Source organism: Parasteatoda tepidariorum, chromosome 6 (assembly GCF_982258835.1).
Source record: "Parasteatoda tepidariorum strain Cologne lab strain chromosome 6, Ptep-v5.0, whole genome shotgun sequence".
In the NCBI taxonomy this organism is placed as follows: Eukaryota; Metazoa; Arthropoda; class Arachnida; order Araneae; family Theridiidae; genus Parasteatoda; species Parasteatoda tepidariorum.
The window spans coordinates 8,155,700-8,179,956 of NC_141760.1; the positions used below are offsets into that span (position 1 = coordinate 8,155,700).

Below are 24,257 nucleotides of genomic sequence, written 5' to 3' on the forward strand. Positions count from 1 at the left end.
TTGTGAAAGTAAGTTGCTAATTTATTGAAAAAAAAGTAGCTTTGTGGTCCAAAAAAACTATCGTTTGAAAAAGAAGAGCAGCTTTTGTTCCTTTTCGGAAAAGTGCCAAAAAGTAAGTTTGCAGAAGTATGAGTTTATGGAGAAGTTTTTTTTTCTTCCCGTGTTTCGCAAATTGACACTGTGAAGAAAGTGTTTGTTTTTCTACAGAAATAAACCACACACACTAATAAGAAGTCAACATTAAATTACAGTTATATTATTCATTATGTACACTGCCTATAGAAAATTTTTATTTGAAGACGATAAGATTTGGAATAACAAGGGAGATAAAGTTCTTAGAATAGGAATAAAAAAGGCGAAATCACTTCTCTTTTCTTTATGTCCAAAAAAAGTTATTCTTCATGAAAAGGCTGGATAACGATCTCTAGCAGAAGAAGAAGAAAAAAATATGTATAACGGATCGAACTTATGTTATTTTTTATTCTTCCTTCCACTTACGGAATCTGGGGGAACACGACACGTGATTTATATCCTTCGTCGGCAATATTATCATAATTCGGCAATGGTCGGATTCTTAAAAGGCTGCTGAACGATTTGAGAAAGGATGGGCGAAAAATTTTCCGAGTTCTGTCCGTATTGATAAAGCGTTCTCTTGCTTTGACCCAGTTTATTCTTCTGTTTGGCCGCGTATTTGTAACGATGCCAAAATGCCAGTAGCGCCACCGCAGCCAAAAAGATGCCAACGCCAGTGATGGCAATTGTCAAAATCTGCGTCAGAGTAGGAGATTCGCAATTCATATCATCCGGACCGATCTCCACCAGTAGCCTGTCGTTGACAGGTTGGGGACCTTGGCAGCGGACTTTTGTAACGTCTTCTCCATAGGTGGAAAAATTTTCTCTTTTCAGCAGATTCCAAAGCCATAGAATGCTGCAGTTGCAAACGAGTGGATTCTCTCGCACGTCGAAAACGTCAAGTTTGTCCCAGTGAAGCATGTCCTCCTGGAATGTAGTGAATTGGTTGCCCCGGAGACTCAGAAATCTTAAGTTATCCAAACCGTGGAAGCTTCCACTCTCGACGTTGCGCAGCATTTTGTTGTGGCTTATAATCAGGCGCTCTAACTGATGATTCTCTGTGAACGTGCCATTCTCGATGACCTCGAGGGTGTCCTCACCATTCACCGAAATGGTACGAAGAGAGCGCAGTCCCCTGAAGTCACCGGGACCCAACTTTTCTAATTTGTTCTTGCCCACGTGCAACTCCTGAAGAAAGGGAATATCCAGGAGTACATCGGTAGGCACATGCTGCAGTTCATTGTCCTGCAGGAACAAAGACACAATGGTGTCTAGTCCGAGGAAGGCACCACTTTCGATGATATGAATACCACAACCATCAAGACTCAAAACTTGCAAATGGCGCAGGGAATGGAAAGAGGATTTGGGGATCACATACATGTCGTTCATTCCTAAATCAAGGCTTTTAAGTACTTTAGTATTTTGGAACGACTCGGTGGGGGGTCTTGTTAGCTTGTTGTCCCTAAGAAGAAGTTCCTTCAAGTTCAACAGACCAGAAAAAGTGGAAGGGGACAGTTCAGATATGCTGTTTCTGGACAAGTCTAAGTTTTCTAAACTGTACAAAGGTTCAAATGATTCATTAGCGATTTCAGAGATGGCGTTCCCATCTAAGCGGAGTACTTTCAGTGCCGACAAGCCGACGAAGGATTTGGCTTTGAGAGAAGTTATCTTGTTGCTGTTCAGGTTCAAAACCTGGAGTTCCCTCTGCTCCAGGAAGTTGTTGTTCCCCAAAGAAGTCAAGAGATTTTGGGACATATCCAAGAACCTGAGGTTCTGGTAAACAGTGAAAGAAGCTGCGATGCTTTTGATCTTGTTGCCATTCAGGTGGAGTTCTTGAAGAACCGGGTTGAGGGTGATGGGGATCACATCCAGAGAGGCTCCATCGCACCACACTGTAAGAGATTCTTCATTGCAGATGCAGCGAAAGGGGCAGAATCCATATGCCCCTCCCAGCAAGAGGAGTAAGAGGAAGAGCAGGATGCCCCTTTCATCCGATGTCCCTCTCTTCCCCAAACATTCTGCCTTCATAGCTTCTCCAAAACATTCAAATTAACCCTGTAAAAGAGAAACACATAAATTAAATGAATAATTAACCATACAAGTTACCTCTGCAAATAATAAATACAATAATTAAATTATTGATTAAACAAAATATCCAAACTGTCCCAGCAAGAAAGAAATACATTAACTAAATGATTAATTATCCAAAACTTCCATATTTCTCCTGCATGGATAAAAACAAAAATTAAAAATAAAAATTAAGAAATTCAAATTTTCAATGCAATAAAGTTGAAGTGGAGACAGATTTTTTTGTAATTGCCGAGAGTTTTGTTTCGCCACATAAATCAAGATATATTATCTAAATGTGAATGAAAATTTAACTTAACGTATGTACTTACGCTTTCCCCTTTCATATGTTTCATTAAAAATTGCCCTATTGCCCAAATGAGCAAAAATATTTTTAAATAAAATTTGAACTTCCTCCAACACAGCAATATCACGTTTTATTAAAAAGAATCACTGTTCCTCTCTTTAAATGATATCATTAAATAACAAATCCTCTAGACTTATTTTTTTATCTTCTTTTCTTCAAAGCGTTTTTACTCTGAGCAGATTAAAATTAATACGAGTTATTTGTGTTTCAATGTATGTAAACACTATATTATATATATTTAAAAATTAAAGAAGTTCACTGCCCTCGGCGTTATAAAGAATTAACCTGTTTTTTTGTTACATATGATAAAATGCTTTTCAGGAAGTCGCAATGACAACTAAAACATAATTGTCCTCTTTATTTTCTCCACATTCGAAATCAAAATGGAAGGATATGTCCATATTTCTTCTTCCAACCCTCCCTCTATTAATTCTTGCATGGACATATTATTATCTTCTTCGTCAGACAAAAAAGTAATTTGTTCCTCCTCAGAACTGGAGATCTCTATAATTTTGGCTTTGGTTTCCTTTAATGGGTTTCTTTTGTTATTCCTTGCACCAGAATACACCAATGCATTTACAATGAATGTACTTTGTATCAATGCATTTAGTAGAAAACATCTTTATGTGTGTACCTTGGAACGTCCTAAGGTACAATTGCAATTTAGTCCCAGAGTACAATACATTAAAAAAAACATGACCTGTAAAAGTGTTTGCAGTTATTTGTTCAGATTAACATTTAGTCAAACGCGATTAAAGGTTCAATACACTATCCTAGCTTCTAACACTAATCAATTAAGAAAAAATAGAAAAAAAAAATTAATAATAATAATTCATTTTCCGATGAAATTTTTTCTTTTTATTTTCTAGCTTCCACAAATCTTACGTTAAATTTGCTTGCTACTCTACACTAACTTTTGGTGGCTAAAGGGTCAGCTACTTCAGGTTAGTTTTGTTAGTCTCCAATTCATGTCAGGGCTATGCTGTTCCTCCTAATGTACAACTGTCCCAAGGTACAAAGCTCTACCCTATTATTATTATATTATAATTATTATTAATAATAATAATAACTTTTTAATGTGATAGCTAAAAGCTCTAAAATTTATAATTTTGGTAACAAAGTTATGAGTAATTATTTTTTAAAAACATAGTTTTTGTTTTGTTTCCATAAGTTTTTATTGCGTGTCATGTATTTCAATTTTAATCTTTTTATTTCAATTGACAAATAATTTTCATTTTTTATAGAGGAATTAGTTTCAAAGACTTCAGCAAATTCTTCTAATTCTTAGTATTTCACTCTAGAACACATTTCAAATGGGCTAAACTTAGGAGCTGGAGCACACATATCAATCTTCAAGCGTATACGAACAGAGAGAGGCGACTACTAGTAATTTAAAATGGAATTTTTTTCTTAAGCATTTGACTATGACTACCATTGATAAACGACATTTAAGTATGCTTTATGAAAAATGATATCACATAGAATTATTTTAAATCATACAATTTTCGCGTTATTCTTTGAAAAATAAATTATTCTGATTAACCAAAGCTAAGAAGTTTCCCAAATGTAAATTCTACTATTTCTACGCATGGAAAAGTTAGGTTTTGTTCACAAAAAAGAAGAAAAATCTCGAAAATGAGTCTAGGATTTATCACCGTGTCATTTATGTGCGAAAAATTCAAAGTCGCTTTTGACTCTTGGTAATCGCTATAATATTACGCCACTTCTGGAATAGAAAAAATAAATAAAAAAAAGAGGATGGAAACTAATGACTTCGATAATGCAACTCTCGAGAATCCGGCAGAATGCCCGGGTACATTTCCAACCATTAGTCTGACAGGAGTAGAAGCAATAGGCAAAGGGAAGAAGGTCACAGAATATTTACGGTATAATAGACGAAAAGAAGAAGAAGAAGGATATAAAAGTGAAAAAAAGAAGAAGGGGTATAAAAAAAAAAGAACAAAATTCCCGCGCTTTTTTGCTTAGTTAGAAAGTTTTCGCCGAAGTATCGATTTTTTATTCTTTTGGCCTCAAAATGGGTCAAGCCCCGCCATTGAACGACGCTGTGTCGTAAATAAATAAATAAATAAACGACGATGGTAGGAATAAAAACAACGATGGATAAAAAAAGTAATATATATATCTGTAGCGAAAAGCCCACTGCAAAAGAGAAAGGGGGGCTTTATCAAATTTTAGGTGAAGAGAAAAACTCCTGAAAAAGAGGAATATAATTTATGAAGTTCGGGTTGACAGGGGGATTTATATGTCGTGGTATCCATCACCAAAAGCATTGTTTGTAAATTCTAATAAATCTGTCATTTTCTCTGCTTTCTTATCATTTTCTAAAATAGCCGCTTTAATGAAAAAAAAAGTTTTCTTTTTGTCGTTTTGCTTGGTTGATAAATCTCTTTATTTCTTCACGGGATTTTCTGGGTAAAACTTCCGAAAATGATGCTTTTTTTATTACTTTGATTTCGTCTAAAGATTAAATAGAAACGGGTAATACGTTTTCTTAAAAAACTTTTTTTTAAAAAAAATGGGATGAAAATTAGTTTTGAGCCCGAGCGAATTTTCCGATCATTTTTTAAAACGCCAAATAGAATAGGCATTAAAAAATAAGCCTCGTGAATCAGGAAAACAGTTTTCTCACTTTTACAAGTTCAATATTTAATCACAAAATATATATTTCATTATGTCTCTAAAGGGAAAACGAATTACGTTCGAAATTATATTAAACTTTAAAATATGGTTAAGAACTTAACAGAGAATATACTTAAAGAGCATTATACTCTAGATGACTTAAAGTTGAAGGGACGCTAAAAAGATTTCGAGATAGCGAGTTTTCAAGATAGCAAGTTTAGAACGAAATTTGTTCTAAAAAGTAGACAAATATATTCTAAAATATTATTACTCTAAAAAGCTGATTCATGAAACATAAGAATAACTACTATTAAATATGTCATTTTTTCACGATAGTTGGCTATAAGTCTAAATACAACAATAATAATTTTATTTTTAAAAGTAAAGCAAAAATAATTATGTATTATATAGAAAAAAAATTGGATTACAATAAACTTACATTGCTATTTTCCTGAAATAAATTCTTTTTTTATTTAAAAAAACATTTGACATAACAATTTGAGAAGAAACCCTTTGACACAGGAATACAAATTAACATTAGATGGGTTTATCATGCCAAGGGGAAAAATATTTTTTTGACATAACAAGATTTTCAAGATATCGAGTGTAAACTGTAGTTCAATGTGTTTTTAAGGAAAAACATACATTTTCTTAAGTTCTAAACTATATTCAACTTTGAAATATGGTTTAAAACTTTATAGAATATTTACTCAAAGTATTACTTACACAGTTTAATAATACAGTAGAGCCCGGTTACGACAAAGGATAGCAAAACTGTTTAAGCATCAGTAGAAATTTGAATTAACTGATGGAATAGCAAAAAACATTTAAAAAAAATCCCTAAAGCTATGATATCAAAGAATTTAAATGATATCTGTAGAGAAATATTTCATGGCCATTTTAAGTTAATCTGTATTTTCTATGCAAAAAGATACAACTGCAAAATCACATTCAGGCTCGTATTCATACAGTTCCATGAGTGGCATAACTACCACTTCAATTATTAAATATCAATTCACTAGTATGTAAGACATGCTAACTCAATTTTTTCTAGGGGTACCTTTAGATAGACGAAGGTTGACATTGTCGGTAACTCCTTTCCCTACATGACGATAGAATACTTTTTGTAATTCTTATGATTAGTTTCCAAATAAAAAGACTTTTTTACATTTTCTCAACTAGACCTCCAATACAACTGGAATCAACAACATGCTAGCAAATAAATGAAATGTTCGCAATGGAATTCCACCACCATCATGAAAAGAATGGAATGCTCTTCTCTTTCCCCCGAGTCAATCAACCGTTAAAGGTTCACACCCCTGACGTGTTCAATTGGTTACGTCACCAACGGTATACTAATGGGAATCAACGGTTCCAAGAACAAATCTGCTATCCTCCCCTGTCCAGTTCAGATGAGCTGATTAATTTGTTTCAATTGAAAAGTGGAATTTATTTTCATTAGACAAAAAAGAACGGACCACCCTGAATAACTTATGATCTAATGACTTTCACTTAATGGCTTGAGGGGTGACCTTAAAGATGCTAATTAATAAGCGCAGATGATATTTCAGGCTATGAATTTAGACACAAAAACTTACTTCCGCCGAATAAACATACTTTTTTTTGACGGATTCAAATTTCTGAAAAATTCTGGTATAAGGAAGAGCCGGAATCTGGCAAATATGGTTCCAATCGTTTAGACAGGAGAACGCGTCCAAAGTTTGGATCCTTAAATGCTAATTTTCTTTTCATATTCACCTGCGTGTATTTTCAATGTTTTTTCAATGTCTTATATTCTTTTTATGGTTAATTTATTCATAATTACTGTCTTTGCTCCAGATTTGTTATAAAAATGAATGCAGAAAAAAGAATTTTGCGACATCTTAAGAAACGTATAATGGCTGGAATTGTAAACCAATCCAGCCCATAGGATTGTAAATCAATCCAGCCCATAGGATTGTAAATCAATCCAGCCCATAGGATTGTAAATCAATCCAGCCCATAGGATTGTAAATCAATCCAGCCCATAGGATTGTAAATCAATCCAGCCCATAGGATTGTAAATCAATCCAGCCCATAGGATTGTAAATCAATCCAGCCCATAGGATTGTAAATCAATCCAGCCCATAGGATTGTAAATCAATCCAGCCCATAGGATTGTAAATCAATCCAGCCCATAGGATTGTAAATCAATCCAGCCCATAGGATTGTAAACCAATACAGCCCATAGGATTGTAAATCAATCCAGCCCATAGGATTGTAAATCAATCCAGCCCATAGGATTGTAAATCAATCCAGCCCATAGGATTGTAAATCAATCCAGCCCATAGGATTGTAAATCGATCCAGCCCATAGGATTGTAAGCCAATCCAGCCCATAGGATTGTAAATCAATCCAGCCCATAGGATTGTAAATCAATCCAGCCCATAGGATTGTAAATCAATCCAGCCCATAGGATTGTAAATCAATCCAGCCCATAGGATTGTAAATCAATCCAGCCCATAGGATTGTAAATCAATCCAGCCCAAACAAATTCAACCAAAGAGCAAACATTAACCTTTTAACGGGCCCTTAATTTCTAGTAAAGGTAAATTAAAGTATTTTTGGAATTGAAATTGTTTTAAGAACAGTAATTAATATTAAAAAAAACTCATTTAGTTTATGAAAATGCCATTTCTTTGGTGGTAAATATATTTAACATGACCTATTAGGAACTTACTGACTTTTATTTTTCTTTATTTATAAAATAAATTCCTTAAATGCTACAAACTTCAAAAGGAATTATGTATTTTATAACTTTTATATGTTTTTTAAAAGTGACAAATGGTTACCAATTTTATTCAAACTCACTTCAAGAAAGCTGAAGTTATTGAAAAATGGAAACCTAAATTAAAAGTGGTAAAACGTGGTGGTAAGTATACTTACCACGGCCTTCAAAAGGGTTAAATGATGGTGTTCTTGTAACCTTTATGAAATTCTATACAGAAAAAAAAATTGACCAATGGGTAACCAGTGATCGGAATTATGAGATCACAATTTTTTTCTCGTAATCAGTTGTCATTATTTGATTATTTATGCTTGATTTTGATATTATTATTATTATTAATCCTGATTTTTCAACTTATTTAAAGATGTTTGATTTGAAATAAAACTTTCATCCTTTCGCATTCATAAAAATAATATTAAAAATACGATATTTTTTCTTTGCTATAATTTTTTTTTTTTTAGAAAAGGAAGGAAGAGCTCTGAAAAACGCTTAATTGTATTTCTACGAATATATCGTAATACCATAAATACATTTTTCCAAAATTATGGCAAAGCAAGGAGTGCTGGAAGACACAAACCAAATTGATTTGAAATGGTTTCTCAAACAAATCAATAAATAAGAGGAGAGTAGAAAATGGTATTATGAGTGGTTCACCAAGATTAGAAACGTCAGCTCAGCTAATATTCGATTCTCAACTTAGAAACCGACAGTGAGCAATGGTGTGTTCTGATGTAGGGGCATGTTCACAAAGTGTTGAAATTCGACTTTTAAGGGGATGCACACCATCACACTGAATCTTCAGCAAAATTCTTTTTCCTTTCTAGAACGAAAAAATATAGTACATCATAGAATGTTTAAGCAACCCTCTACACTAATTTTTTTGTTAAAATTCTCCATTTTCTGCTGTAATTTTAAAGTATTAATATTGCTTATATATAGTAACAGCTAACCTATCCTTGGATTTACGACTATCAATGTTGAATTCCGTGATCTCCGTATGAAATTTGCTTGAAGAGGAAAAAATTGAAATTAAGTTTATTCAAAGCCAAGGTAATTTGGCTAATATTTTTAGTATAGCTTTATCTAGGACTAAGCAAGTTAGAATCAAGAAATTTTACTTTGTGAAGTCCGATGGGACTGCATGTCAGACTACAAATTTGTAGGAACATAGTTTAAATAAGAACGGTGAGTCAGAAATCACGAGTTTGAAAGATCACTGGAACAGAGCGAAAGCATAGACTTATATAGATAGCTTGCTCACGATGCATTATATTTTATTTCATTCTTTTATAACCGTCGTTGAACAACTGACCCAATTTTGGGTTTACGACTACTAATGTTCAACCTCGTAGCCTTGTAATTTTGAACCAATCCAGAAGACAAGGAAGCTCCTGGATCAGTACCCCCCAGAGGTGTGATTTGTTATGGAAACGTGGAGGACTTTGTGACTCAACAGATTTAACGTGCTTCAGTCACCATTTACTACACGGAGAGTCTTTGACTGACGGGAATCGAACACACGCCCTCTTGGACACGGGCCCAGGGCCCTACGAGCCATGCTATCCTGGCGCACGATGCATTATATACTGAAGCCAGCAACCTCATCACGTGACTAGATCATCGGTTTGCGATTTTCCAATCAAAACGTTTCCCAGTGAAGGCGATTCAAGGACTGCTCTTCTGTTTTGCGATAATTTTCCAAGAACTCTTGGCGGTTGTGATTCTTGACTTCGCCAGATTTTATCGACAAATCTTTTCCCTTGAGCTTTAGAATCAAAATTAATGATCAAAATTAAAGAAGAGGAAATTAAAAATAATACTGACTCACTTGGCTAAGAAGAAACAGTATTTTGCAACCAAAATTTTCATGAGAATAACTTTATTTCGATTGAAGAAAAAGTATCGGAGGACAACGTGCAAAATATTAAAGACAAACACAACTAACTGACACAAATTCGACAAAGAACACAGCTAATTTTTTTGCTTAAATTTAAAAAAAAATCAAAGCCCTAAATTATATGACAAACATATTACATTCAAAATCAAGTTTTCGAAAGAAATTTTTTTCTTTAGTTCAACCAACAGCAAAAAACACGAACATGGTCTTGCCAAAACAAGGTAAAGAAAAAAAAGGTCCCATCAGGTAGGCCACCCACAAAAGGATATAAACGAACGACATTAAAGAAAAAAAGATGTTAGAGATAATATTGAAGCCAATATGCCAAACGCAAGATCTCGCGACTCAAGTCATTTAATAATTACAGAAAATAAATTAAATAAAAATAACGGATGAATATATTAAACACAACTTGTAACTCTATTAAATCAAAATTTATAAAAATTACAATAAATCAAACATTACTACGCTAAAATATCTATAATATTAAATCATTTAAAATTATATAAACCAATTTAAAATATATTAAAATATACACAATAAATTGTATTTATAATGTATTTTTGCAAACATACAATAAGATTTATAAATTTAATTTTTTTTTTAAGTGAAAATGATTTATTTAAATGAACTATTATTTGTAACATGGTGGTGGAAAGGATATATTTATGTTAGACTCGATTTAGAAGTAATTCATACAGTTTTTCCTGTTTGTCAATTTATTAGGTGCTCTGATTTTTCTTCTGTATGTACAACTAGTGTTTTTTGCTAACTTTTATATTTGTTTTCTTAAATAGCTAGTTTTAATTATTATAGTTCTATTATTTTTGTTTTCATTTTCCTTGTCTCATATGTTAAAATATACCTGATATACCATTATTCTTATTTAAAAATTACAAAAATTATTAATATTAGAAATGTTATTTAATTTTTAAGTTATGAATTGTTAATTAGAAGTTATTAAGCTCTGCTCAAAATAACCTAAAATTTTGCCCAACTAGTTAAATGCTAGTGATAAAATATACGAATGAGGGCTTAATAATTGATGTTCTAAATTTCCATTTGTTTAATCTAGAAAGAAATATATTCGTCTTTAAGTGTAGTCAATAATTTAACGAATTCGATGTGCGATTCGGTGCTTAATTTGATTAACTTCACGTTAAATAACATTCCAACCTATGTGAGGAAACTTAGCTCTACTTTAACACTCCATTTTTTTTTATAAACGGTGCTCACGTCATAAGTCAGATGTGTGGGTATCCGTGGTCTTCTTCTTCTGAAAGTGCAAGGAGCCATTTCTCAGTTGTTGTATTTTTTCAGGTAATGATAAAATTTAACATTGTTTGTCGAAGCGCTATTGCCAAGGTAAATAAGAAGCCACAGTTTAACTGCCTTATATTTGAAGCAAAGCTATAATTTCAAACTATACAAACCACGAGATTTACTATTTGCAAAATTCTGACTTAGTCATAGATAAAACAAGGGATTCAGGTTGAAATTCTATTGCGTCTGCAATGGGTTAATTTATTTTCTTCTGATAGCTTATTATTAGCTCAAAATGAAAATAATATCAAATATATCAGTTACATCCCAGGTAATATGTATGAGAAATAAATAGCTCGCCCACTAGTTAAAAATGTTGATAAAAACCACATTTAGTAGAGTTGTCAAAAAGTAAAACCTTAGTTAAAGTCACGCAAAATCTGCACCTAGTTTTTTTCCATTCTCGCAAAACGTATTAAATTTAATATTAATAAATGGCTAACATATCTTTTAAAATTATTTTTTTTCCAAAATAACTTACAAATCGTAAAAGGACGTTGAAATATGAAGCAAACTTACATGGTTCGAGAGTACTTTTATGCTTACGGTGAGGCATTAACTTAAACTAGTAATTTGCATAACTTAGCTGTCGAAAAAGTTCTTTTCGCCGTTCATACGGTTCATTTCGTTTTTAATTTTCAGTTCGAAGTCATTAAGACTTTTTTTTTATTACAAGGTTTTCTCATTTTATAGGTTTGATTAGACGAAATTCAGAAAGAAAGATTGAGAGAGAGAAAAAAAAAAGATTGTTACATTCCCTCCCCCTTCGTTCATGGTGTCTCGATACAACGTAATAACCAATTATTTTGCTCGCTTCAGTGCCAAATCTTCGCTTAAAATGCAAATCCGTTGGCGGGAGAAAGCCTTATCTGAATTTAAAAACTCTTTTATCCAAAGCCCCAGATAACGATAGTTAAGAAGTGGCCTCCCCAATACATTCAACTGATGAAAATTGTGTTCACTTTTTTTTTCTATTTATTTCGTTTTTCACTTTTTCCGTTCGGAAAATTTTTCTCAGTTTAAAGAGACTTTGGTGGAGCTTTATTAATTTTCTGCTGAAGTTGGCCGTTAAATTAATATCGCTTTCTAGCATGAAAAGAATTTTTTTTTTTTAATAGTATTTCAAAATGTCTCACATAAGAGTTTTTTTTCCTCCATAACGTTGTTCTTAAAAACATGAAGTGAATAAAAAAAAGGAGAAAAATATTACTTAAAACAATAAAGATATCTTTCTACAAACAATGATTAAAAGCAAAATGGTCTTGTTTGATGGCTTCTACGCAAATAATAAAAACATCAAAATGATGAGCAATCCTTCGCTTCTATTAAATACTTTATTGTTTAACTAAAACTGTTTTTTTGTAAACTATTAGCAAAGCAGAGAAAAAAGAAGATCATTTTAGTTTTGATCGCTCATGAAATTATTTTTTCTTCCAACTGTAATTATTGGAATTTATTTTGTTCATTTAGGTTTTATAAAAAAAAATATATTATATGCATAGGTACTTGGATATTCTGATAGCATTCTCGGTACATTTTTTCAGATTTTCTTGATTTATTCATTACATTTAACTGTTTAACATTCCAATTGATGTTTCAGAGAAAAGAAATTACTTTCCTACTCCTGTCAACAAAAAAATTTACTGAAATTTTAATATTTCTGTATATGCATCTACTGAAAAGTAATTTTATCTCAAATTTATCACAATAAGTTTATTTGTAATAATGATACGCTTATTTTAAATAATTGTAAATCTTTACGTAAACTTCTCTTGAATAATGGTTTCCCGATTGGAGTTACACCTGATTCAATAGAGGATTGTCTTCTAACGTGAAGCAATGCTTAGTTTTGTGGTATGGTAGGGTTACCCAATCATTGAAGGTTCGATTGGATCACTTTGAAACATGATTAGGTGCCGGTCTGTATTTCCAATCAATTAATTTAAGATTAATTTTTTAAAATATATTTTTTCTTCTCATTTACAACTTTAAATATTTCATTCGTCAATCTTTTATCCGCCATTTTGGCACATAAACTAATTTTATGCGAGTCACTTCCGAAAATTTGTGTTTCCCTTCTGCTAAATATATGTATTTCTACTTTGATTCTCGAGATCTCAGTATATAATCTTCATCTGATTTAATTTCTTATTAATAACTTTTTCGTTTTTTAATAACTTTCGGGGGGGGGGGTATAATGGCTCTCGATATTTCACCACAAACCGCAGAAACTGCTTGAGCACTGACGGCATATTAATGGTCTTCTGATGGCGCTAAACTGTTAGTCAGCACTTCCACTTCAATTTCCATTTTGTGCTCTTTCTTTTATGGATATTTTTCTTTTGTGAAGTTTTGGACGATGTTTTGATTATTCACTACTTCCTATTATTGTTGATATAATATTCTATCGGATTCATGTCAGGTAATAAACTATTTCGAATGACATATTCTTCATGTATTACTTCAGTTTCAGCATTATATAGTAATTTTATATCTGCAAAATTTTTTTGAGAACATGCTTTTCATTTTTTTGTTTATCGATTATAAAAGTCTGTGAATGTTTATTTTAGCATTTTATTAACAAAATGTAAAAAGCAATTAAGTATTAAATATTATAAAATATTAAATATCATTATCTGAAAATAAGTAATATCTAAAAATATCTTTTAATTCTACTCTGTAAATACTTAAAAGTTTTTCTCAGAAATAACTTTTAAATAAAATTTCACAGAAATGGTTTATCATAAAATATAATTAACTGATGATATGACTTACATATTATCATGAGATCAATGGTATTAAACACTAGTTAAGCATTCCTTCCACTCGTGGTCAAGATATTTTGAGGAAATCTTTGTAATTCGTTGTGAGAAATAAATCTTTCTCTATTAACTTTTAATAGCTGAAATTCTTAGAGAGATGTCGTAATGTACTTCGATTCTCCTCTTAATAAAACTATGTCGGAATTTTATAATGTTTTTAAAACAACATTCGTCAAAAAAAAAAAAAAAAAAAAAAAAAAGAAAACTAAAATCAGAAATACGTCAATAAGTTCTTAGTTATATTTAATATAGCATTATATTCTTTTGAAACCATTTCCAGATTTCTCTTTTACACTGGAATTTCTTTTAAAATTACAAATCATTATACTCTTTCTTAATGTTACATTTATTACCTTTTTAGTATTTCTGCAATAGTATGTTTAAAAGAAAGGTATCTGAAGTGCCACTGCGCAATCGAAGTTCTTTTTCAGATTGCTTCTTAGATTTCAAAATCTTATAAAATTTAACTTCTCTATTGAGGCAATTATTGAGCAATAAATTATCAAAAGCTTCCATTATTACCTTGAATACGTCGCCAATTTACATTCGTTTCGCAGACGTTTTTGGCTATAAAAGACTAAGACTCGTCTCTTTTAATAGGAAACTTCAATATTTGCGTTTTAAAATACTATATTTAAAGCATTCAATTATAAAATTAGAATGAAAGCTCGATTTTTTAAAATAAGAAATCTCTGAATTCCAGCATAAATGAGTGAATTTTACAAGTATTTTTTGAATTAACAATTTATTAAATGTTATTGTTGTCGTAGGCCATTAAAGCAAGGGTTGCGATGTTCTTATTTTCCAGTGACGCCATTTTTGGCTAAGAATTTGACTTCTGTCACACCCATACGTCACATCCGTTTTACAGGGAGGACCCATTCACACATCCAATCATTTGTCCACAAATCGTAATTTAGACCTGAATTTGAGAGCGATCAATCTCCAATCCAGAATCCCCAGAGGTGTAATTTGTTATGGGAACATGGAGTACTTTGTGACTAGACAGATTTAACGAGCACCAGTCACCCTTTGCTACACGGGGAATCTTCTAAAAGCTGGATTTGAACTCCCGTTTTCACGAACGAGAGTCCAGCTCCCTGCCAACTAGGCTATCCCGGTCAATTTATTAAGCAAATTAGAGTTTTAACTAGAAATCGTTTGAAATAAATTTTTTATGATTATCTTAAACTTGACGTATCATAATGTATTATTTGTCAAGCATTTCGGTGAAAAATTTTCGATTTTTTACAAATACTTTTGTCCAAATTCAACTTTTTCATTAATTTATATTCCTGCAACCTATGCAAAGGGATGCAATGTTTTATTTACATTGTTTCACCGGCAAGTCCGTGATAGCCCGGTTGGTAGGGAGTTGGGCTCTGGCCCTCGAGATCGTGGTTCGATTCCCGCCGGCAGAAGACTTTTCGTGTACAAAGTGGTGATTGGTGTCACACTAAATCTGTCGGGATTATAAGACCCTACAAGTTCTCATAACAAATCAATAACATCTGGGGTTACTGGATTGGATATTGATCGTGCTCTGGTTCAGATCAAAATTACGAACTGTGGTTGGGAGGATGCTTTGATATCCGTTATTAAATGGCCGACCTAATTTCGGATTTACGACAACTAATGTTCAACTTCGTAGATTTGTATCTAATTTTGAGCCCAATACAGAAGACAAGAAAATTCCTGAATCAAGTATTAGGAGAAATTTGTCATCGTGGAGGATTTTTTGATGGATCTAACTCGCAGTTGTGTCACATGGCTAAGAAAACCACGAAAACCTCCCACGGTTAGCTTGACGGCAAGAGGTCTCTAACGCAAGATCCGTCTACCGTTGAAGATATTTTACGACAGAATTGTAGTCAGTGCGAGTCAGGTGTGGAATTCGAATGGACCAGCCATTGTTTGGATTCGAAAATGGATGGGTGGTTTGTGAATATGTCCTCCTTGTAAAACGGGATGTGATGCAGGTATGTTGTTTCCGGATCATCCTCAGAGATGGTCCAGAAATTCCACCCTCCGGATCATCCGAGACAATCACCAATAGCTCATAGTGCAGCTCTAGTGCTACGTAAATAAAGAGTACCAGAGCTGTCTCATAACCAAATAAATAACTGTAAAAAAAATTAAGCTTGATTTTCGAGTGACATTACGGTTGCAGTTTGCGTGAAATTTAATTTCCTGCTAGAATCTTATTGATGTGTGAAGCGCACAACCTGATAATAATTTAACAACATCCCATTCTTTTAGCATATTTTACGATTCGCAAGAATATTACTCCTTGGCGTCCAACCACGATTTAATAATCTGTCAAGTTCCGAATTATCGAGTTATGCAAATACTATGTGTCTCTGCGGAAATGTAATTATTGGAGTAATTTTATCAGCATTAATAAGAGAATTTAAGTTGTGTGCGAAAGATATTGGCTTGGTGCAAATAGAAACATTTTAAAATTCTTTGATTAAATGTGCTTACACAAAAATCAAATGCTTTATGAACGGATTAAGGTTATGGAATATTTACAATAAAAGAAAGGAAAATCTATCCCCAGAAATCTTTTCACATTATAAAATTGAAAAATATCCGTTAATTCAGAATTTTTGTCGTAAATTTCGTAAATGTAGTTTTTACCAGATTCCAAATACAATTATAAAAAGGAAATATTTTAATTCAACCGATAAAGATTTAAAAATCAATTGTGAATTTGTTTTGAGGTGCTTAGATTACGCAAATAATATTTTGATAGAATTCAATGAAATCAAAAAGTAAGAAGAAAAATCACGGTAAACAACTTTGAAAACTTTTCTGGAAAAAACCCATCGGGTAAAAGCACTAATTTACAAGTAAGTGAATTTAATGATTGATTTTAGATTTGATTCGACTGTTAAACACAAATTCTATAATTAAATAGTTATTCCAACGTAACTAGATACTTTCTGGAGGGAAATAGCTTTAATTGATATTTAATTTTTTTAATTGGATGCAATACAATTTTTTTATTGTTAATAGCATTATTGCAAATCAATTAACCTTAGTCTTCCAATGGGTTAGTTGTGTAATAATTAAAAAATAACGGAAATTGTAAAATATTTCATTTTAATTAACTAATCACAAAAAATCACTAACTGAAAAAATATTCTTTTTATTATATATCATCGATATAATAAGTGTATTTATTGGAAATTTAGCAAAATGTAAATGTTTTTTCTTAATTTCCAATGGTTAAAAAAATTATTTAAAAAAAAAAGATCTATACGAGGGTTGCTATTTATATTTCTGGCCTAATAATGAAAAAACAAACATGCAGGATTGAAATTGGTTTCATTGTTTTTCAAAATATTCTCCATGATGATCAATACACTTTTGCATGCGTTTGAACCAATTTTCAAAGCACTTTTTCCAGTCCGATTGAGGTAACTCCAAAACATGCGTTTTGAATGCATCAACCGCTTCTTCGGGGGTCGAAAATCGTTGTCCACGTAATTTATTTTTGATGTGTGGGAATAAGAAGAAGTCATTGGGTGCCAAATCAGGGCTGTACGGCGGATGACCCATCAGTTCGATCTTTCGCTCCGTCAGAAATGCCTTTGTTTGAGTCGATGTGTGAGAGCTCGCATTGTCATGATGAAGAATGATTCGCCTGTTCTTCTGCTTTTTTCGAATTTCTCCGATGACTTCTGGCAAACAAATGGTCGTGTACCATTCAGAATTGACCGTCCTGCGTTGCTCTAACGCCACTGTTGCCACATGACCGTTAATGCCGAAGAAACAGGCAATCATTTGTTTCGATGTGCTTCTTCCTCGAACAACTTTTGTTGGTTTTGCCTCGTCTTGGAAGACCCATACAGTTGATTGCTGTTTTGTTTCCGACTCATATGCATAGATCAATGATTCGTCACCTGTGTAGATATTATACACAGCCTTTGATGTACCTTGAACCTATTTTTCCAACATTTCCTTGCGCAAATCGACACGAGCCTTTTTTTTGAGCGTTTGTCAGATTATGCGGGATTCAACGCGAACAAATTTTTTTTACGTTCAAATGTTCATGCAATATTTTATTGATGCTAGTCATACTAATGTCCAAAGACGCCTCTATCTCACAGTAAGTCACATGACGATCTTGCTTTATCAGTTCACGCACAGCATCGATCTTTTCTGGCACAACAACGGATTTTGGACGACCTGCACGGGATTCGTCCTGGATCGAGCATCGACCACGATTAAAATCGTTATACCAATTTTTTACAGTGATGTAGGATGGCGCTTTATCGCTGAATAAAGAATTAAGTTCATCGAAGCACTCTTGTCTTGACAATCCACGTCGAAAGTTATGAAAAATAATGGCACGAAAATGTTCACGATTCAATTCCATTTTTTGAAAGAGAAGAACTTTTCAATTTACTGTCAACAACACAAATGAAGCTATAATGGTAAATCGTCTGCTGAATTTATGTTTAAAAATATCAAACTTTCGATTAAAATCATCTGCGGTCGCCTAGCAACACTTACTGTTGCCAAGGCCAGAAATATAAATAGCAACCCTCGTATGTTTGAGAGTCCTAATCTTGACGAATTAAATTCTTGACGATTGGATATTCTTTAAAGTGATTATTTTTTTTCCACTCTGCAGAACTGCAAAATGTTCCCTTCCTGAACTTTAAACTAGTCATTTTACTTTATTTAATTTATAAAAAAAATACCTAGTTTCATTGAATAAGTATTAAAGTACATTAAATTCAGGATTGAAGTCCTGAAACAAAATGGACGTTGAATTAATAAAATTGATGTTAAAATCCGTAAAATGTTAATCGCAATTTTTTATATTTTAGTAGTAGCTCTGGGACAGGCATAAAGCGGGCATTTATCTTGAGGGTCAGTGACTAGAAAACTTTTTTCCAGTCACTGGTTGTAATCTATCAGTGAAATTTTTTACAGTGTGCTTGTCTCAAGTTTAAAAGAATTTTTTCTCCATTATTGCAAAGAACGTCCTGAACTATTTTTTATCTTCGAGCTTTGTGTCAGAAAACAATATTATAGAACAAATTAAAGAACATGTGAAACTAAAATATCAAATGAGCATTGTTTGTATAAATAGAATTTAATGAAATCCTGTTAGAAAGCTTTTTATATCAGCTAGTACTTATTCTCCAATATAGTTGAGCACAATTCCTCACAATTTTGTTGAGGGTGATTTATAAAAACTGAAGCTTCTATTTCGAATCAATTTCAATCACTGTCAGTGTCAATCTATCCCTTTTTTTGTCACAGCTACACACGCATTTCCTGATTCCACCAATAAAAAGGACGAAGAATAATTGTCTATTCTTTTTCCCAGGAAAGTTCTCTACCCTTAAATCGCATTTTGTTTAAACTTGTTTTTTCTACATTTTTCGAAAACATCATCAGAAATTTAGGAAAAGCAGAGCCAGAAATTGATATTAGAGGTTTTGAAAAAACAAAAAAATAATTTTTTTATAAATCGTGATGTAATGTGTAAGGTAAATGATGAACTATGAACCAGAATAAGAAAAATTAAGCATCATTTTTCCTTACATAAAAAAAAATTCGTGCGACTGCCGATGCAGTATTAGTTTTTAAACTTTATGTTACAAAAATTAAACAATCAGCAGAAAAAAAGAAATAAAAACTCCCTGGAATACTTTTGATCAAATTATCATATTTTCTCGTACTAGGATTCAATGCTACTGGATTAGGGAGGCTGACCTCAAGTACGCTAATTTGTTAGTGGAGCTAGTTTATATGGCAAAATACAAAATTTGAACGAAATCGGTCGAATAGTTTCTGAGAAATTGAGTTTTAAAAAAGTAAGATATTTAAAATTGTTACTTATTTGTCGCTTTCTGCATTAGATGACTGACTGTGGTCACTATAAACGTATAAAAAGTAAAGCAATCCCGCAACAGCCCGTTGTGGGCCTGGGGGATTATGGAGGATAAGGATGCATAATTTCCTGCCCAACGGCATTATTGTGGCAGTGTGATACTTCTCAGACAAGCAGGCATCCATCGATCTGAAGCTGGGTGGGCTTCAAGCCACCGCTGGGGATCGAACCCCCCAGTTCTTTATGACAGCACAGTGCCTTAACGACTGAGGCATCGTGGCTCACTAGAAATTTATAAGGTAGTTTAATTCCAGTGAAAATTTTAAAAACAATATTTAGCTGCATTTATCTTGAAATGATTCATGTATTTATGTAAGAAAGAACAAGCCATTTACTCATGGCAAACATTTTTAAGTAAAGCTTATATCGTTGTATTTGATTATTTACTTTAAATTGTCAATCCAGTTATTGAACTGAAATTGATTTTTGATCACAAGGAAAATTTACTGTTAGTTGTGATAGCTAATGCATTTGGAAGCATGAGCGTATTAGAATTTTAAAACCAAAAACAATCCGCTTAAGAAGAAAAATTTGTAGGATACTTTATTAAAAAATTATAGTAAAACCAAAAATAATCCGCTTAAGAAGAAAAATTATAGTAAAACCAAAAACAATCCGCTTAAGAAGAAAAATTTATAGGACACTTAATGGGATACTTATAGAAAAACCGAAAACAATCAGCTTAAAAAGGAAAATTTATAGGATACTTAATAGGAAATTTATAGGAAAACCAAAAAGAATCCGCTTAAGAAGGAAAGTTTATAGGATAATTTATGGCACCAAAAATAAATAGTGGTACAATTGATTTAATTGGAATAATTTTCTGTTTTATTTTCCAGCAGTGCTACCTGAAACATACGAGCATAATAGTAATATTTAATAGGATCCTATTTATTTATTACATTGATATTAATTTCATAGATTAAATCAAAAATTTGTACTTCAAAAAGTTTGCCAAGTACACTGAAAAAAAAATGGCTAAAGCTATGGTACAATTTACAATGTTTCTTGCTCTATGGCGACACCAAACAACACGGTAATTTTTTTCAAAGCGTGTTGCTGATGACTTTTGGAAAATTAACAATAAAATATGGTTTTAAAATGTGTGATAAAACTTGATAAATCTGGTCAAACTTAAAATTTTTTTAATGATATCTTAGACTATGCCCTAAAAATCATTCATTCGGTTAAATATGCATTTAGGATTTCTATTTTTACTAAATGTGCGGTAATAAGAACTATAATTTTCAAAACAAGAATTTCCAGTAAACCTTCAATATACAAAATAAATTTTTTTTAAATGAAAGGTTTACCTATCAGATGGCATACTATGGTATACCTATATCTTATTACCAGAGAATGCTTTTTTTTTAAATCAGAAATGTCAGTATCTTACAAGTACGGTAATTGTATCCGAATTTCTTAATGCATTAAACTATATACAGAAGCCTCAAACCAGAAACAATCTTGCTTTTAAACACGCATAAATTTTGTTTGACTTATTATTTGTCTTGATCATTAAATTTTAGGAATAATGATGATAGATAGGATTGTCAGAACCATTCTGTAACAACGCACTATGGAGATAAATGTAGTACAAGCTCTCTCTCTACTGTCCTTTATAATGATTTACGTGTCTTCAGTTTATTTCAATTGAGAATTGCAATTTCTCTCTCATATATATATATATATATATATATATATATATATATATATATATATATATATATATATATATATATATATATATATATATATATATATATATATATATATATATATATATATATATATATATATATATATATACACCGAAGAGCCATTACATCATGACCACCCTCCATCTATGACAATGGGCTTGCCAAGGTTTTCATGGTTTCTCGCCCAGGAACAATGTTTTCTTGGGGCACATTAGGACCCATAATCCTCATAGAACAATCCCTGACGTCTGTAAGCTACTTGAACATAGTTGCAGACCAGGTTCACCCATTCATGGCAACAGTTTTTCCTGCGGGGGATGGTGTTTACCAACAGGATAAAGCACCATGTCATAAGGGTCGAATCGTCGAGGAACATTCGAGTGACTTTCAAGTCATGTCTTGGCCCCCAAATTCACCCGACTTTAATCCAATAGAGCATTTGTGGTCCTACTTGGAAAACCAAATTCTTCCACGCTACCCCCTCGAAATGTGAGGGAATTGCAGGACCAGTTGGTGAGAGCTTGGTACCAGATACCTCAGACTACCTATCAGCGCCTTGTGGAATTAATGCCACGGCGGGTGCTAGCAGTTTTGAGGGCTAAAGGTTGTCCTACATGTTATTAGCAGGGTGGTCATAATGTAATGGCTCTTCGGTGTATATAAACATTTTTATTTTGCTAATCTGCTTTGAAGGAAATTCATTGTGCTCTTCAGGACACTGCTGTAGTGTGGGACATTAAGAGTTTTGCGTTCAATTTCTTATCTATCAGCTTATAAACTAAGACGTTAAAAAGTAAGAAACTTAAAATAACCAGGTTATTTCGTGTTTTGCGACACACCACATGACTGATATGTATTGAAATAGTAATGATACTTTGAACTTTTAGGAGCCAAATAATTAGTTAAGAAAAATATATATCATGTCAATTTGTCAATTGGTCATTTTAAGGTGGTATTAAAAATGCTTGAATTTTTTTTTTTTTTTTTTTTTTTTTTTTTTTTTTTTGCTTTTATAAATTTTTAGTGTTTTGAGCGATCGGATAATATTAACCGATTTTAAACATTTTTTGATCAATATTCATATATTTAAATTAAGCATTTTTTTCCGCACTATAGAGCTTCGAAAATAAAAAGCTTCGATTTTTCTGGATTTATCCAATTGTACAAGAAGTAGGTTGAAATAAAAAAAAATTGACATTTGATAATTAGTACTAGAATTATTAATTGTAAACTTGTTGTAAATAATACAATGTAAACCACCTGAAGTCTGCAGAAATGCAATCACTCTTTTGAAATTCGACGTGGTGTACCGACCATTTTTTTAATAAACATATCGCGTTTTTACCCCTTTTTTTCGAACGATTTTGCAAGATTAGGGAGCGGATTCACCTATTCATATTAAAATACATTAGTTTCAAAACATTAGCTTCAAAATGATTTTTTTAAAATTAAGTTTTGGTATGGTATGACTTTCTGGTATGACTTTGGTATGGTATGAATGACTCTGGTATGGATTGACTGGCATATTGATTTCGGCATATTGATCATTGGCATATTGATTTCGATGTATGGAATAAAATATGACATGTTCGGACATGTTTTACTGAACCCAGCATATCTAAAGCGATTCTGACTGGCAACTGACAATACATGTGCCTGTGGAGGAGTAGGAACAGTGTGGCATTATGCAATAGAATGTCCGCTTACCACATCCTACCACTTTAAACAACCGAAGCAAGAATTCCTCATAGCCTGGAAGAGATCCATCTGTAAGAGTACAAAATTGAAACAGAAGGCAACCAACCTCATTAATTTTCTAGAAGAATACGAGGAAATCCTGAAATAATTTTCCTGAAAAAATGACAAAATTATGCAATATTGAGCAACAACCACAACTAAACTTGGCCAATTAGCTCTGGATACTTTTTAATCAAATGCCCTAACAAATAGAATAATCGCTTCTTTTTTTTCATATTTCTTTTTATTTTCTTCTCTTTTTTGTTTCTATTTGCTATTTTTTCCTCTCTTTTTTCTATCTGTCTCGTCTTCCAACCTTAACCATTAACCGATAAATGCCCTTTTAGGGCCATAGGCGCGGGGTTAAATGTTGGTGTGTGTGTGTTTTACTGAACCCTGTCAGGAGGTAGAGTGGTCAGCGCGCCTGACTTAGAAGCCAATGATTGCGGTTTCGAATCCTGCGTAGAACATGGATGTTTCTCTTTACGTTTAGTCTTATGTTGTGTGATGTGTGAATGTGATTCATCCTAAGAACGGTTTTGTGGAAGTGTGGGGTGGGTAATGTTTCTCGCATAGGTAACTTAGGTTTACAAGTTAAACTGTAAAATAAAACACCTTTTCCCCACCGTTTAGCTGTTGTACACTCAGAAGTACTTTGATATCAATTTCCATTATCTTCAAGAGAAAATCTGTACAGCAGCTATTAAATCACACAAACTAAACAAACTAACTTAAACATGAGTTCCTGACGTTTCAACGTAGCAGACAGTAGAAGTATCAAAATACTAAACTAGGCTGAGAGACAGATTTATGAAAATAACTAATTTTATTCACTTCCAATCTAGCAATTTCCCTATTCCATTTCATAAATAAAATGTTAAGGAAACCATTCTGTTAACGAATTTAAGTTTCATCAATTCATTACTGCTTTCGTCTAAATTTCCCGTTTCG

General features: G+C 32.5%; 1 protein-coding gene across 5 annotated transcripts in view; it reads right to left on the reverse strand.

Moving 5' to 3' along the window:
- Nucleotides 1-234: 234 nt before the first annotated feature.
- LOC107449324 (uncharacterized) overlaps nt 235-24,257 on the reverse strand; it is a 235,323-nt gene continuing 211,300 nt past the window's right edge. For all 5 annotated transcript variants that reach the window (XM_043048402.3, XM_071179029.2, XM_087165398.1 and 2 more), the window contains one exon: nt 235-2,127. In XM_043048402.3, coding sequence (XP_042904336.1) covers nt 550-2,100 — 1,551 coding nt within the window. In that variant the 5' untranslated portion in view covers nt 2,101-2,127 and the 3' untranslated portion in view covers nt 235-549. The remainder of the gene's footprint in view (nt 2,128-24,257) is intronic.